This window comes from Pristiophorus japonicus, chromosome 4, assembly GCF_044704955.1.
Source record: "Pristiophorus japonicus isolate sPriJap1 chromosome 4, sPriJap1.hap1, whole genome shotgun sequence".
NCBI classification, from domain to species: Eukaryota; Metazoa; Chordata; class Chondrichthyes; family Pristiophoridae; genus Pristiophorus; species Pristiophorus japonicus.
In genome coordinates this window covers 125065507-125083546 of record NC_091980.1, presented here as the reverse complement: position 1 = coordinate 125083546, position 18040 = coordinate 125065507, and the positions used below count along the sequence as shown (strand labels likewise).

The window sequence follows — 18040 nt, the reverse complement described above, 5'->3', positions numbered from 1 at the left end:
ATGGCCTTGACATGGAAAGCAGCCAATACTCGAGACAATATTCCAAACCTGCAACCTTCACCATCTAGAACAGGGCAGCAGGTGCATGTGAACACAATCACCTCCAAGTCACACACCATCCTGATGTGGGCATATATCACCATTCCTTCATTGTCACTGGGTCAAAATCTGAGAACTACCCTACCTAACAGCATTGTGGGAGGATTGTCAACACATGGACTACAGCAGTTCAGAAAGCAGGGCCACCACCATTCTTCTCAGGGCAACAAATGTTGACATTGTCAACGATGCCCTCATTACGAGAATGAATTATAAAAAATATTCTAACTACAGCCTAAACAATATCTGATGTAGGCTCAACATTACCTCTCTGTTTTTGTGATTATACTCTGAGTTGGGTCCCCGCCATAAACTCAGTTCCCTAGCCACCGACTCCATTCCTCTCCCTGGCAATTATCTGAGACTGAACCAGAGTGTTCGCAATCTTGGTATCATATTTGACTCCGAAATGAGCTTTCCACCACAAATCCGTGCCATTTCTAAGACTGCCTATATCCACCTCCGTAACATTGCCTGTCTCCGCCCCTGCCTCAGCTTATCTGCTGCCGAAACCCTCATCCAAGCCTTTGTTACCTCTAGACTTGACTATTCCAATGCACTCCTGGCTGGCCTCCCACGTTCAACACTCCATAAACTTGAGGTCATCCAAAACTCTGCTGCCCATGTCCTAACTCACACCAAGTTCCGCTCACCCATCACACCTGTACTCGCTGACCTACATTGACTCCTGGTTAAGCAATGCCTTGATTTTTAAATTCTCATCCTTATTCTCAAATCCCTCCATGGCCTCGCCCCTGCCTATCTCTACAATCTCCTCCAGCGCCACAAACCTCTGAGATATCTGCGCTCCTCTAATTCTGGCCTCTTGAGCATCCCTAATTTTAATTGCTCCTGGTGGCCCTGCCTTCAGTTGCCAATGCCCTAAGCTCTGGAACGCCCTCCCTAAACCTCTCCACCACTCTACTTCTCTTTCCGCCTTTAAAATACTCCTAAAAACCCATCTCTTTTACCAAGCTTTTGGTCGTCTGCCCTAATATCTCCTTATGTGACTCAGTGTCAATTTTGTTTTATAATGATCCAATGAAGCGCTTTGCGACATTTTATGATATTAAAGGCACTATATAAATACAAGTTCTTGTTGTTGCATTATAAACCCTAGGTCCCCATGTGCTTATTCACTTGATAATGCATGTTAATGAACTGAAACAACATATTCCAAACTACTGGCAGAATACTAACATTCGATGCTTTCTTCTTTTCTCTGTAGATTAAATGTAGCTCACAGATGTAGACAATGGTTAAGATGGCATTCTATAATAGCCGTAACTAATACACTTGAAAGAAATTCCTTCATCCGTCAGCGACCCACTGAGTTAACGCTCAGCCCACAGGTTTATACCAGCTTTAAATAAGCTCGGCTATGGAGCTGCTGAGTGTGGACCTGTACTAATAACAACTAAGAGAAACAATATGTTTTAATTTCCTCATGTACTGTTACTGAGTTAAAGAAAGAAAGAACTTGCATTTATATAGTGTCTTTCACATCCTCAAGATGCCCCACACTGCTTCACAGCCAATGAAGTATTTTGAAGTGTAGTTGTTGTTGTAATGTAGGTAAAGCAGCAGCTAATTTGCGCTCAGCAAGGTCCCACAATCAGCAACGTGATAACGACCAGATGATCTGTTTTAGTGCTGTTTGTTGCAGGATAAATGTTGACCAACACAACTCTGCTGCTCACCTGTCAGAGCAGCAGTCCATCAGTTCTGCAATGAGAATTTAGCCTAGATTTTGTGCTCAAGTCGCTGGAGTGGGACTTGAACCCACAACCTTCTGACTCAGAGCTGAGAGCACTACTAACTGGGCCAAGATGCCAATACCAAGCTAGCTTTAATACAATAATGTTTCATTTGTGTCACGCTATTAATGTTGGGTGTCAAACCATGTTTGCCAGCTCCAGACAAGTGTACGGACATATCTTCACGGGACTAACTTGGACTGTTTCAAGCAGCATCAGGTTTCACAGCAATCCAGAGTTAAACTTCAGGTTTTTTTGGTAATAAACATCCTTCCAAAACAATTCTGGTTAAATAGAGTCCAGAACACTTGCTGCATTATGCAATCAAATAGGTCAACTGTTAGTCAATCAAATGATTTAACTATGATTATGTCAAACTCTTTTGTCCAATCAAATTAGTCAACGAGAAGAGTGTCACACAACCTCATTGAAATTAAATGGGAAGAATAACATAAGCAAAAATTAAACCTATAAATTTTTGCGTGCATTTTGCACATTGTGAACCACTTCCTACAGGTGGAAATACCAAACAAAAGCCAAAAGTGTCAGCCTTGCCTCAGTTGGTAGTACTCTGAGTCACAAGGTTGTGAATTCAAGCCATGCTCCAGAGCATAGTGCACATAATCCAGGCTGACATCTCACTGCAGTTCTGAAGGAATGCTGCACTGTTGCAGGTGCCATTTTTCAGATGAGATATTAAACTGAGGCCCCATCGGCCTGCTTAGAACAGTTGGGAGGCTATTCGGCCCATTGTGCCTGTGCCGGCTCTTTGAACGAGCTCTCCAATTAGTTCCAGTCCCCTGCTCTTTTCCCATAGCCCTGCATTTTTTCCTTTTAAGTATATATGTAATTCTCTTTTGAAAGTTACTTTTGAATCTGCTTTCACCATCCTTGCATTCCAGTTCATAACAACTCGCTGTGTAAACAAATTTTCCTCTAGTTCCTTTGTCAATTATCTTAAATCCATGTCCTTTGTTTGCCGACCCTCCTGCCAGTGGAAACAATTTCTCCTTATTTACTCTATCAAAACTCTTCATCATTAGATCTCCCCTTAACCATCTCTGCTCTAAGAACAATCTCCTGTCTCTCATCCCTGGTATCGTTTTATTAAATTCCTCTGCAGCCTCTCTGTTCTCCTGGTGTCCTTGCCAGCATTCCTCTCCCTCAACCAACATCACCAAAAACAGATTGCCTGGTTACTTACCTTGTTACTGTTTGTGGGACCTTGCTGTACACACATTGTCTATTGCAATGATCAACAAAACAGTCAGTTCACTTCAGAAGTAATTCATTAGCAATAAAGTGCTTTTGGATGTTCTGGGGATGCAATTTATTTTATAGTTGCCTGGATTATGTGGCTATAACACAAAGGAGACAGCTGTTTAGAGGATAGTTACACTGAATTAAACAAGTTTTTGGCCAGGGCTGAGATGCATGAGCAAGTGGCTGGTTTGATAGAGATTAAATTAGATTTGTATTATGGGCTGGATGCCTCGAGTTATATAAAAGTAATTTAACCTAACTCCCCCACGCCCCCACCCCATCACCCCGGTGGAAAACTGATATGATCGAATCAGAGACTCATTGTCCACCATGCCCGATTTTACTCTCCACTGACTTCAATGGAAAGTAAAATTGGGGGCTCGTGTTAAGCCACAAGGCAGCTCGTACTTGAGTCAAAAATGTTTTTTACAATTAATTGTAGATCACGGGACTTCCCCACAGAAGCGGTGAGAGAAATCCGTACCTTCATTCATCCTTTCTACAAAGCACTAATGACAAAGGAAATGCAGCTGCCCTTCAACACTCTGGCCAGTTTATGACTTTACTTCAGCCATTATGCTAATTGCTGTGATCAGAGACTAGGTCCAAATTTTGACAGAGTGGTAACTGAGCAGTGGTGCCCCGTAACATCGCAGCATAACACTCACCGCCCCATTCCTGCCATCGATCCACCCACTGGCAGTCCGTTGGCACCTTATCTGAATGGCGGCAGATTAGGAAAAGGGGAGGTGCAACGAGACCTGGGTGTCATGGTTCATCAGTCATTGAAAGTTGGCATACAGGTACAGCAGGTGGTGAAGAAGGCAAATAGTATGTTGGCCTTCATAGCTAGGGGATTTGAGTATAGGAGCAGGGAGGTCTTACTGCAGTTGTACAGGGCCTTGGTGAGACCTCACCTGGAATATTGTGTTCAGTTTTGGTCTCCTAATCTGAGGAAGGACGTTCTTGCTATTGAGGGAGTGCAGCAAAGGTTCACCGGACTGATTCCCGGGATGGCTGGACTGACATATGAGGAGAGACTGGATCGACTGGGCCTTTATACATTGGAGTTTAGAAGGATGAGAGGGGATCTCATAGAAACATATAAGATGGGATGGGACAGGTTAGATGCGGGTAGAATGTTCCCGATGTTGGGGAAGTCCAGAACCAGGGGACACAGTCTTAGGATAAGGGGTAGGCCATTTAGGACTGAGATGAGGAGAAACTTCTTCACTCAGAGAGTTGTTAACCTGTGGAATTCCCTGCCGCAGAGAGTTGTTGATGTCAATTCATTGGATATATTCAAGAGGAAATTAGATATGGCCCTTATGGCTAAGGAGATCAAGAGGTATGGAGAGAAAGCAGGAAAGGGTTACTGAGGGAATGATCAACCATGATCTTATTGAATGGTGGTGCAGGCTCGAAGGGCCTGCACTTATTTTCTATGTTTCACATGGGCGGTCCAAGTGTCTGCCTGTTTAAGGCATGAACCTACTTTCGATGAGACATCAAAGTAAAGCCCTCTGCCCTCTCAAGAGCATGTAAAAGATCCCATAGCCACTATTGCGAACAAGAGCAGAGGCGTTCTCCCCGGTGTCCTAGCCAATAATTATCCCTCAATATGATTACTAACCCTCCCGGGTTGTCCTGGAGTCTCCAGGAATTCAAGATTATTCTGAAGGACAACCCAGGGGAAAAATCATTGGGGAATTTTTGAAAATTGTGTTTTTTTTTATTTTCTTTGAACACTTTTGTTTATTAGTTATAAAAATATTGGGGTTGGGTAAAAAAAAAGGCTGTTTGTCTGACAGTCACGAATCATCCAATTGAGCAATGAAGTCTGTTTATTTTCCAATTGGTGCGGGAATGTGGATCCCTGTGAGGATGAATGTGTGGGGTGACCAATGGTATTACTTTTATTATGCTAATTGAGGTCGATGACATTGGCGATATTAACAGATCAATACTTAATGCATTTGTTTGCCATGCCTATATCTGCTATTTTAAACAGGCTTGGTTGGGGGCAGGCATTGGGAGGGTCAGTGGTCCGCTGGAGTTCTGTGTGCAAGGTCAGTAAGGAGTGGGAGAGTGGAAGAGTCACGGCCATGATGCGTACCAGTTAGAAGAGGCCAGGTCACCAGTGTGGAAGGAGAGGTGCAGCCATCATCGAGGAGAGGTCCGATCCCACTGGAGGGAACAAGGTACTAAACTACAGAACCAGTGGAAAGCTGTTCAACCTTTGTCCCCTCTAGGCCAGGTCCAGACCACCCTAACCTCTGTCGTCGAGCTACAGTACGCGGATGCGCACATTCAGAGACTGAACTCCAGGACATAGTCGACGTATTTACTGAGGCGAACGAAAGCATGGGCCTTGCGCTAAACATCCGTAAGACAAAAGTCCTCTAGCAGCCTGTCCTCACCGCACAGCACTGTCCCCCTGTCATCAAGATCCACGGCGCGCCCTGGAAAACGTGGATCATTTCCCATACCTCGGGAGCCTCTTATCAACAAAAGCAGACATTGATGAGGAGATTCAACACCGTCTCCAGTGCGCCAGTGCAGCCTTCGGCCGCCTGAGGAAACAAGTGTTCGAAGACTAGGCCCTCAAATCTACCACCAAGCTCATGGTCTACAGGGCTGTAGTAATACCTGTCCTCATGTATGGCTCAGAGACATGGACCATGTACAGTAGACACCTCAAGTCGCTGGAGAAATACCACCAACGATGCCTCTGCAAGATCCTACAAATCCTGGGAGGACAGATGCACCAACATTAATGTCCTCAACCAGGCCAACATCCCCAGCATTGAAGCACAGACCACACTTTATCAGCTCCGCTAGGCAGGCCACACTGTCCTCATGCCAGACACGAAACTCCCAAAGCAAGCGCTCTATTCGGAACTCCTTCATGGCAAACGAGCCAAAGGTGGACAGAGAAAACGTTACAAGGACACCCTCAAAGCCTCCCTGATAAAGTGCAACATCTCCACCGACACCTGGGAGTCCCTGGCCAAAGATCGCCCTAAGTAGAGGAAGTGCATCCGGGAGGGCGCTGAGCGCCTCGAGTCTCGTCGCCGAATGCATACAGAAAACAAGCGCAGGCAGCGGAAAGAACGTGTGGCAAATCTGTCCCACCCTCCCTTACCCTCAACGACTGTCTGTCCCAAGTGTGACAGGAACTGTGGTTCTCGTATTGGACTGTTCAGCCACCTAAGGACTCATTCTAAGAGTGGAAGCAAGTCTTCCTTGATTCCGAAGGACTGCCTATGATGATAATGATGATTTTAAACAGGTTACTGTCTCTACTAAAATGGCAGAAAAAGGAATATCATACAAAGGGGTTAAGTATTCTTCAATTAATACTACCGACAATCCTTTCTAGGCTTTGATTGCTGCTTAGTTAAGAGCCTAATGTCCCTACACTTAGTCTCTCTCCCAAGGTTGAGAGAATAACCAATGAACTTGGTTTCAGAATTCTATTCGGGCCCGAAACTGACTCCTAAGTCTGGCTATACAGCCCATAATTAGATCTTCCTTCCAGTACTATGAGCTTTCCACATCTGAGTCTGAAGGTCATGGATTCAAGCCCCACTCCAGAAATGTAAGCATAAAATCAAGCCTGACACTTCAGTGTAGTACTGACGGTGTGCTGCACTGTCGAAGGTGTCAGCTTTCGGATGAAGATGTTAAACCGAGGCCCTGTCAGTCCTCTCAGGTGGACGTAAAAGATCCCGCAGCACTATTCGAAGAAGACAGGAAAGTTCTTCCCCGGTGTCCTGGCCAATATTTAACCTTCAACAACATCACTAAAACAGATTATCTGCTCATTTTAGTGTGGGACCTCGCTGTGTTTAATTAGTTGTGGTGTTGATTGGCAGCACTTTACACATCAGATGTCACATCAATGTGGTCAGAGGATTTAGGCAAGTGTAGAATTTTTAAGAGTGCTCATTACGCTATTACCGATTCGGTGCTGCTCATATCTCAATTTTTAAATCCCATTAAATTACAGTCTGGAACTGTGTCAACACATACAGTACACTCAAAATATGCTCATAAAATGTTGCAGCTAAAAGAAAGATAACATATATGACCATTAAAAAGATTACAACAAAATTCTAAAGGGGCAAAGTATGTTAAAAAGACAAGCCTGAAGGCTCTGTCCCTCAATGCGAGGAGTATTCGGAATAAGGTGGACGAATTAACTGCGCAAATAGCAGTTAACGAATATGATGTAATTGGCATCACGGAGACATGGCTCCAGGGTGACCAAGGCTGGAAACTCAACATCCAGGGGTATTCAACATTTAGGAAGGATAGACAGAAAGGAAAAGGAGGCGGGGTGGCGTTGCTGGTTAAAGAGGAAATTAATGCAATAGTAAGGAGGGACATTAGCCTGGATGATGTGGAATCGGTATGGGTGGAGCTGTGGAATACCAAAGGGCAGAAAACGCTAGTGGGAGTTGTGTACAGACCACCAAACAGTAGTAGTGAGGTTGGGGACAGCATCAAACAAGAAATAAGGGATGTGTGCAATAAAGGTACAGCAGTTATCATGGGCGACTTTAATCTACATATTGATTGGGCTAACCAAACTGGTAGCAATACGGCAGATGAGGATTTCCTGGAGTGTATCACGGATGGTTTTCTAGATCAATATGTCGAGGAACCAACCAGAGAACTGGCCATCCTAGACTGGGTGATGTGTAATGAGAAGGGACTAATTAGCAATCTTGTTGTGCGAGGTCTCTTGGGGAAGAGTGACCATAATATGGTAGAATTCTTTATTAAGATGGAGAGTGACATAGTTACATAGAAACATAGAAACTAGGTGCAGGAGTAGGCCATTCGGCCCTTCTAGCCTGCACCGCCATTCAATGAGTTCATGGCTGAACATGCAACTTCAGTACCCCATTCCTGCTTTCTCACCATACCCCTTGATTCCCCTAGTAGTAAGGACTTCATCGAACTCCTTTTTGAATATATTTAGTGAATTGGCCTCAACAACTTTCTGTGGTAGAGAATTCCACAGGTTCACCACTCTCTGGGTGAAGAAATTCCTCCTCATCTCGGTCCTAAATGGCTTCCCCCTTATCCTTAGACTGTGTCCCCTGGTTCTGGACTTCCCCAACATTGGGAACATTCTTCCTGCATCTAACCTGTCTAAACCCGTCAGAATTTTAAACGTTTCTATGAGGTCCCCTCTCATTCTTCTGAACTCCAGTGAATACAAGCCCAGTTGATCCAGTCTTTCTTGATAGGTCAGTCCCGCCATCCCGGGAATCAGTCTGGTGAACCTTCGCTGCACTCCCTCAATAGCAAGAATGTCCTTCCTCAGGTTAGGAGACCAAAACTGAACACAATACTCCAGGTATGGCCTCACCAAGGCCCTGTACAATTGTAGCAACACCTCCCTGCCCCTGTACTCAAATCCCCTCGCTATGAAGGCCAACATGCCATTTGCTTTCTTAACCGCCTGCTGTACCTGCATGCCAACCTTCAATGACTGATGTACCATGACACCCAGGTCTCTTTGCACCTCCCCTTTTCCTAATCTGTCACCATTCAGATAATAGTCTGTCTCTCTGTTTTTACCACCAAAGTGGATAACCTCACATTTATCCACATTATACTTCATCTGCCATGCATTTGCCCACTCACCTAACCTATCCAAGTCGCTCTGCAGCCTCATAGCATCCTCCTCGCAGCTCACACTGCCACCCAACTTAGTGTCATCCGCAAATTTGGAGATACTACATTTAATCCCCTCGTCTAAATCATTAATGTACAGTGTAAACAGCTGGGGCCCCAGCACAGAACCTTGCGGTACTCCACTAGTCACTGCCTGCCATTCTGAAATGTCCCCATTTACTCCTACTCTTTGCTTCCTGTCTGACAACCAGTTCTCAATCCATGTCAGCACACTACCCCCAATCCCATGTGCTTTAACTTTGCACATTAATCTCTTGTGTGGGACCTTGTCGAAAGCCTTCTGAAAGTCCAAATATACCACATCAACTGGTTCTCCCTTGTCCACTCTACTGGAAACATCCTCAAAAAATTCCAGAAGATTTGTCAAGCATGATTTCCCTTTCACAAATCCATGCTGACTTGGACCTATCATATTACCTCTTTCCAAATGCACTGCTATGACATCCTTAATAATTGATTCCATCATTTCACCCACTACCGATGTCAGGCTGACCGGTCTATAATTCCCTGTTTTCTCTCTCCCTCCTTTTTTAAAAAGTGGGGTTACATTGGCTACCCTCCACTCCATAGGAACTGATCCAGAGTCAATGGAATGTTGGAAAATGACTGTCAATGCATCCACTATTTCCAAGGCCACCTCCTTAAGTACTCTGGGATGCAGTCCATCAGGCCCTGGGGATTTATCGGCCTTCAATCCCATCAATTTCCCCAACACAATTTCCCGACTAATAAGGATTTCCCTCAGTTCCTCCTCCTTACTAGACCCTCCGACCCCTTTTATATCCGGAAGGTTGTTTGTGTCCTCCTCAGTGAATACCGAACCAAAGTACTTGTTCAATTGGTCCGCCATTTCTTTGTTCCCCGTTATGACTTTCCCTGATTCTGACTGCAGGGGACCTACGTTTGTCTTTACTAACCTTTTTCTCTTTACATATCTATAGAAACTTTTGCAATCCGTCTTAATGTTCCCTGCAAGCTTCTTCTCGTACTCCATTTTCCCTGCCCTAATCAAACCCTTTGTCCTCCTCTGCTGAGTTCTAAATTTCTCCCAGTCCCCGGATTCGCTGCTATTTCTGGCCAATTTGTATGCCACTTCCTTGGCTTTAATGCTATCCCTGATTTCCCTTGATAGCCACGGTTGAGCCACCTTCCCTTTTTTATTTTTACGTCAGACAGGAATGTATAATTGTTGTAGTTCATCCATGCGGTCTCTAAATGTCTGCCATTGCCCATCCACAGTCAACCCCTTCAGTATCATTCACCAATCTATCCTAGCCAATTCACGCCTCATACCTTCAAAGTTACCCTTCTTTAAGTTCTGGACCATGGTCTCTGAATTAACTGTTTCATTCTCCATCCTAATGCAGAATTCTACCATATTATGGTCACTCTTCCCCAAGGGGCCTCGCACAATGAGATTGCTAATTAATCCTCTCTCATTACACAACACCCAGTTAATTCAGAAACTAGGGTCCTGAACCTAAGGAAAAGTAACTTCGACGGTGTGAGGCGTGAATTGGCTAGAATAGATTGGCAAATGATACTTAAAGGGTTGACGGTGGATAGGCAATAGCAAACATTTAAAGATCACATGGATGAACTTCAACAATTGTACATCCCTGTCTGGAGTAAAAATAAAACTGGGAAGGTGGCTCAATCATGGCTAACAAGGGAAATTAAGGATCGTGTTAAATCCAAGGAAGAGGCATATAAATTGGCCAGAAACGGCAGCAAACCTGAGGACTGGGAGAAATTTAGAATTCAGCAGAGGAGGACTAAGGGTTTAATTAAGAGGGGGAAAATAGAGTACGAGAGGAAGCTTGCCGGGAACATAAAAACTGACTGCAAAAGCTTCTATAGATAAGGGAAGAGAAAAAGATTGGTGAAGACAAACGTAGGTCCCTTGCAGTCAGATTCAGGTGAATTCATAATGGGGAACAAAGAAATAGCAGACCAACTGAACAAATACTTTGGTTCGGTCTTCACGAAGGAAGACACAAATAACCTTCCGGAAGTATTAGGGAACCGAGGGTCGAGTGAGAAGGAGGAGCTGAAGGATATCCTTATTAGGCGGGAAATTGTGTTCGGGAAATTGATGGGATTGAAGGCTGATAAATCCCCAGGGCCTGATAGTCTGCATCCCAGAGTACTTAAGGAAGTGGCCCTAGAAATAGTGGATGCATTGGTGATCATTTTCCAACAGTCTATCGACTCTGGATCAGTTCCTATGGATTGGAGGGTAGCTAATGTAACACCACTTTTTAAAAAAGGAGGGAGAGAGAAAACGGGTAATTATAGACTGGTTAGCCTGACATCAGTAGTGGGGAAAATGCTGGAATCAATCATTAAGGATGAAATAGCAGCGCATTTGGAAAGCAGTGACAGGATCGGTCCAAGTCAGCATGGATTTGTGAAAAGGAAATCATGCTTGACGAATCTTCTGGAGTTTTTTGAGGATGTAACTAGCAGAGTGGACAAGGGAGAACCAGTGGATATGGTGTATTTGGACTTTCAAAAAGTTTTTGACAAGGTCCCACACAAGAGATTGGTGTGCAAAATCAAAGCACATGATATTGGGGGTAATGTACTGCCATGGCTAGAGACCTGGTTGGCAGATAGCAGGCAGAGAGTCGGGATAAACGGGTCCTTTTCAGAATGGCAGGCAGTGACTAGTGGAGTGCCGCAGGGCTCAATGCTGGGACCCCAGCTCTTTACAATATACATTAATGATTTAGATGAAGAAATTGAGTGTAATATCTCCAAGTTTGCAGATGATAATAAACTGGGTGTAGGTGTAAGCTGTGAGGAGGATGTTAAGAGGCTGCAAGGTGACTTGGACAGGTTAGGTGAGTGGGCAAATGCATGGCAGATGCAGTATAATGTGGATAAATGTGAGGTTATCCAATTTGAGGCAAAAACATAAAGGCAGAATATTATCTGAATGGTGGCAGATTGGGGAAAGGGGAGGTGCAACGAGACCTGGGTTCATCAGTCATTGAAAGTTGCATGCAGGTACAGCAGGCGGTGAAGAAGGCAAATGGTATGTTGGCCTTCATAGCTAGGGGATTTGAGTATAGGAGCAGGGAGGTCTTACTGCAGTTGTACAGGACCTTCGTGAAACCTCACCTGGAATATTGTGTTCAAGTTTTCGTCTCCTAATCTGACGAAGGACATTCTTGCTATTGAGGGAGTGCAGCGAAGGTTCACCAGACTGATTCCAGGGATGGCTGGATTGACATATGAGGAGAGACTGGATCAACTGGGCCTTTATACACTGGAGTTTAGAAGAATGAGAGGGGATCTGATAGAAACGTATAAGATTCTGATGGGACTGGACAGGTTAGATGTGGGAAGAATGTTCCCGATGTTGGGGAAGTCCAGAACCAGGGGACACAGTCTTAGGATAAGGGGTAGGCCATTTAGGACTGAGATGAGGAGAAACTTCTTCACTCAGAGAGTTGTTAACCTATGGAATTCCCTGCCGCAGAGAGTTGTTGATGCCAGTTGATTGGATATATTCACGAGGGAGTTAGAAATGGTCCTTATGGCTAAAGGGATCAAGGGGTATTGAGAGAAAGCGGAAAAAATGGGTGCTGAGGGAATGATCAGCCTTGATCTTATTGAATGGGGTGCAGGCTCGAAGGGCCGAATGGCCAACTCCTGCACCTATTTTCTATGTTTCTATGAAGCTGTTCAGGCTGCCTCTGAGTCTGTTAAACTGCATGTACTCCAACACAGTGTGCAGCAGTGCTGATAACTTCTCACCCCACGTGCACATATGCAAACACATAGCAACAGACCCAAACACACACACACACACACATACAGACATGCCAGAAAAAAACATGGACCCACACACTAATGCACAGACACACACCCACTCAGACACACACATGCAAACACAGACACAAAACACAGACATCAAAAGGCACACAGACACATGCACAAAGGAAAAATCAGAAATTTGTTTCCACTTTATGTAGCATGGGGGATGTGGGGTCATAACAGTAGCCAGACGTTGAACCCTCAATCAGTCAGCAATATAGAAATTTCCCAAAGCACAGAACATCGACACAGAGTAAAAGTTAGTGCTAAAAGGTCAGATGCTCTCACTCACCCACACAGATTACAATAACTGAGAGATACAGACTATCTTGAGCATAACTGTGTTGTGATGGAATTTTTTTAACATTTGGGATTCCCCTCTATGCAATGAATATGGATGGTCATTTCCCACACTCAACACAAAACAAGAAAAGCAGCGTCAACATGGGGTTTATTTTGGGTTTAATTATTCCTATTTTCGATGACACACACTTCAGCCTGATCAAAAAATGATTACCTCACTGGAATTTACAACAGTACCTAGCTAAGCTAGGAAATGGATCCATTCTCGAGCCTACCATAACCGTGAATTATTTTGGTCAGCAATTCAGTCTGCTGAAACATTGATTAATGCTCCATGTCTCGAGGGGGATAGTTACAGGCACTTCCCTCATGCTCCTGGTCAGGAGACTCAAAGCAGATTTACCAGAATGTTATCATGTTAGCAAAGCTTTTGATAAGGTCCCACATGGTAGACTGGTCACAAAAGTAAAAGCCCATGGGATCCAGGGTAAAGTGGCAAGTTGGATCCCAAATTTGCTCAGAGGCAGGAAGCAAAGGGTAATGGTTGATGGGTGTTTTTGCGACTCGAAGGATGTTTCCAGTGGGGTTCCGCAGGGCTCTGTGCTAGGTCCCTTGCTTTTTGTGATATATACCAATGATCTAGAATATAGGGTGTATGATTAAGAAGTTTGCAGATGATACTAAAATCGGCTGTGTGGTTGATAATGAAGAAGAAAGCTGCGGACTGCAGGAAGATATCAATCAACTGGTCAGATGGGCAGAACAATGGCAAATGGAATTTAATCCAGAGAAGTATGAGGTAATGCAGTTGGGGAAGGCTAACAAGGAAAGGGAATACACATTAAATTGTAGGATACTGAGAAGTGTAGAGGAACAAAGGGACCTTGGAGTGCATGTCCACAGCTCCCTGAAAGTAGCAGGACAGGTAGATAAAGTGGTTAAGAAGGCATACGGAATGCTTGCCTTTATAAGCTGAGGCTCAGAATACAAGAGCAGGGGGGTTATGCTTGAACTGTATAAGACACTGGTTAGGCCACAGCTGGAGTACTGCGTGCAGTTCTGGTCACCGCTTTACAGGAAGGACGTGATTGCACTGGGGAGGGTACAGAGGAGATTTACGAGGATGTTGCCGGGAGTGGAGAATCTAAGCTATGAAGACAGATTAGATAGGCTGGATTTGTTTTCATTGTAACAGAGGAGACAGAGGAGAAACCTCATTGAGGTGTATAAAATGATGAAGGGCCTAGATATAGTGGATAGAAAGGGCCTATTTCCCTTAGCAGAGGGGTCAAGAACCAGGGGGCATAAATTTAACGTAATTGGCAGATGATTTAGAGAGGATTTGAGGAGAAATTTCTTCACCAAGAGGCTTGTGGGGGTCTGGAACTCACTGCCTGAAAGGGTGGTAGAGGCAGAAATGCTCACCACATTTAAAAAGTACTTGGATGTGCACCTGAAGTGCCGTAACCTGCAGGGCTATGGACCTAGAGCTGGAAAGTAGGATTAGGCTGGATTGCCTCCGCTTGGCTGGCATGGACATGATGGGACGAAATGGCCTCCGTCCGTGCTGTAAACTTCTATGATTCTTTGATTCTATGATTATCAGGGATGAAAACTTCAGTTATGTGGAGAGGCAAGGGATGCTGAGATTGTTCTCCTTAGAGCTGAGAAGATTTAGGGGTGATTTAATAGAGCAGTTCAAAATTATGAGGGGTTTTGATAGAGTAAATAAGGTGAAATTGTTTCCAGGGTCAGTAACGAGAGTATATAGAATTAAGATTAAAAATAGAAAATGCTGGAAATCTCAGCGGGTCAGGCAGCATCTGTGGAGAGAAAGCAGAGTTAATGTTTTGGATCGAAGACCCTTCGTCAGAATTAAGATAATTGGCAGAAGAACCAGATGGGAGATGAGGAAAATGTTTATTTTACGCAGTGAGTTGTTATGATCGGGAAGGCCCTGTCTGAAAGGGTGGTGAAAGCAGATTCAGTAATAACTTTCAAAGTGAATGGATCTATAATTGAAAAGGAGAAATTTGCAAGGGTACGGGAAAAGAGCGGGTGGGACTAATTGGACTGCTCTTTTAAAGAGCCAGCACAGGTACGATGGGCCAAATGGCCTTCTCTGTGCTATAAGACGCGATGATTTTATGATCTGTCTGCACCCTGCCCTACAGCCCAATGCCGTACTACTCTCCCTGCAGCCCTTTGTCTCGTGTAGTCTCAGGTTGCCTGTGCAGTGCCCTGTTTGAAAAAGCCCGACAGCCGATCCCGCGGACTTACCCGCTCAACATGATTTTGCATTGCCGGCAGCCAATCTCCCGCCCCAAACGACCCAAACATTATAGTACTTTGAGCTAATCACAAAAACTGCAATTACTGACAGTTTAACTACTGAAAATTCCCTTTCATGAAAAATGCTTCTTTGGTTTTATTTCCCGAATATATGAGGATTTATCAACCTGTCCTCACTGTTTCAACCTAATTGGAATCCTGAATACCTCTATCAGGTCGCCCCTTCAGCTCTAACTTCTCAAGTCTCTCTCTCCATAACTGCAACCACTCAGCCTTGGGAACATCCTCACGAATTTGGGGGTTAAAGAACGAGGACAGGTTGCATACATTTGGTTTGTTTTCCCTTGAGTTTAGAAGGTTGAGGGCTGATCATATCAAAGTCTTTAAAATGATAAAGGGATTTGATACAGTAGATACAGAGAAGCTATTTCCTCTGGTGGGGGAAGATGCACGCACCTTCCTAGTCACACAATCCTCTCACTGGCAGTAAACATGCTCTGAGACTTTTCATTCAGAAGCTTTAACCGCATCCTGTTTAAAGGGCTAAGCAACCGCACGGGTGACTTGACACACCTCTTGATGCATCGCACACTCTCATTGCCCCACCTCTTATGGGTATTGGTCATGCCACATTAAAAACCTCAGTGCCATTAGCAAACCTTAATATCCTTGCAAATACACAGGAACAAAACAAAACTTCTAACAATGGAAATCAACTCGTCACGAGGAATAAAGATGTAAAAAAACTTGTACAGCTCCTGTCTGCCAGATACACAGATAGTCGTGCACTGCACGAATATTTTCACACTACTATCTTTTCCAGGATCTTCCCCATCATATAAATCAGGCCATCTCGACAGCAGTGAGCTGTTGTTGCCAAAGTGCTTCCCAAAGTGATTCTACAATAAGAATATGACACAACGCCCCACAAGTAGGAGAAGGTAGACCCCAGGCCTTAACTCCCACACCAAGGGTCGGGACTCTATCAACCCTTATGAAGATGTCATGTAAAGGTGAGCGGTTTCTTAGGAGGGAAGCAACAGAGAATTGATTGGAGAGTCAGCTTAAAATGGTCTAATTTACCTTGTGTTTTTCAAATGGTCGTAGGGCAGTTTCAATGATAACGGGCAAAGAATTGGGTTGATGTGATAGAACATTTAATGTTCTCGGCGATTTTCTCCCTACCCAGTGGGAGGAATTTCACTCGCATGTTGGTTGGAATCGTGCTATACAATATTAGTGCTTGGCTGAAGTATTGGGAAGAGGAATTTTATAGGGATGTGTTAGTTTGCCATGACTAATATCGCACTGCAAGATTGCAACCCATTGTCTCGAGATCTGTGGCAATCGTGTTCTGGAGATTAAGTAAATCTATCCCCTCCAACAACCACATCCCAAAAATAAAACAGTCCAATTATGAAAGCTTTACAGTCAGCACAGATGCATTTTCATTCAAGTGAGTTTATCGCAACTATTACAGGTCATATGAACTTCAGTGTCCGATTTAACACACACATAAGAAAAGAACATTAACGCCCAAGTAGATTTAAGCTGAACATAGATAAAGATCAGTGAGAGACATACTCGTTCTGTGACAAATTGAGCATGAGAGAGCAGCTCAGCAAACATGCACACCTCAAAAATGAGGACACTGTAAACTAGCCAACACGTCAAAAGCCACTCACCATTTTTCCATTGAGGGCAACCTTTGTTTTTCCTGCCATGTCTTTCATCTAGAACATTTGGTAATTTCAACAGAGATTTGCTGAAAAGAGAGAGGCAGTCCCGCAACTGGTATAATTCTTTAACGATTCCTTTGTACCCAGAGTACTGCTGTCACTCTTCCTCAGGAAGGACTGTCATAGCAACAGACCACAAGGAGGAAGTAGTGATCACACCCCAACAAGTCACCCTTACTTCATTTTACTCTAAAAGGGACGGATGCTTGCAGTACATCAAGTGCTGTGATAGTGTATCAGAATATATATAAAATTTTCTCGCAGGATATTTGATGATTAGGCCCAGATATTAATGGGGACGTCAGGGTGGGGGAGGGGGGGAGGGAGATGGGGACGGGTAGGGTATGCACAAGCCCCTAAACGAGCAGCAAATCCAGGGAGTCTGTGGACGTGGAGGCTCAGATGATCTTAATGACTGGATCTCAGTTGAATAAATATTCTCCGACTCCTGCCTGAAGCCGGCTGGATCCATTAACTGGCCGGTGGGCAGAAGCATAAATTTGGTTGCAGGAGGTCGCAGCCAGAGACCTGTGGGAAGGGTCCCTGGCAGCCACTTGAGAGGAGGGGGGGGGCGTTGCTTTGGAGGCAATTGGAGAGAGACTGGGGATCCGGCCGAGATCGGTGGGGGGGGCGCGGTGGGGAGAAGGGGGGGAAGTTCATGGCAAGGGAGGCCCAAGGCTCCTGGCCTGGAAGGAAACCTAAAATAAAATTTTTCACATTTACCTGCCGGGTCTCTTCTGGCCTACGATCACCCTCCAGACAGGTCTGGCCTGATGGGGAAGCCAACACTTCTCCACCCACCGCTCAGGTCTCTGATCAATATTGCAGTCAGGTCCCAATGACAACATCGGACTGGATCTGCACATTTAAAGAAGGACACCGCTGCACTGTTGCGGGTTCCCTGCTCGTCTGCTCAGGAGTGAGATCATAGGGGGGTAAATAACTGACTTCATTCTAACTGACCCCAACCCCACCCTCTCCCCCTCCCCACCCGGCCCAGTTCCCATCAGATGGGAGGAGTTCAAATCGGGGCTTTAGAATGGAATGATT

The 18040-nt window shown here is 44.7% G+C and overlaps 1 protein-coding gene across 3 annotated transcripts in view; it reads right to left on the bottom strand.

Annotated features, from left to right (window-relative positions):
• LOC139263057 (regulator of G-protein signaling 14-like) overlaps positions 1 to 17045 on the bottom strand; it is a 95039-nt gene extending 77994 nt beyond the window's left edge. For 2 of the 3 annotated variants that reach the window (XM_070878571.1, XM_070878572.1), the window contains exon 1: positions 16937 to 17045. In XM_070878571.1, coding sequence (XP_070734672.1) covers positions 16937 to 16984 — 48 coding nt within the window. In that variant the 5' untranslated portion in view covers positions 16985 to 17045. The remainder of the gene's footprint in view (positions 1 to 16936) is intronic. The other variant, XM_070878574.1, reaches the window with a different exon arrangement.
• Between the last annotated feature and the right edge of the window lie 995 nt (positions 17046 to 18040).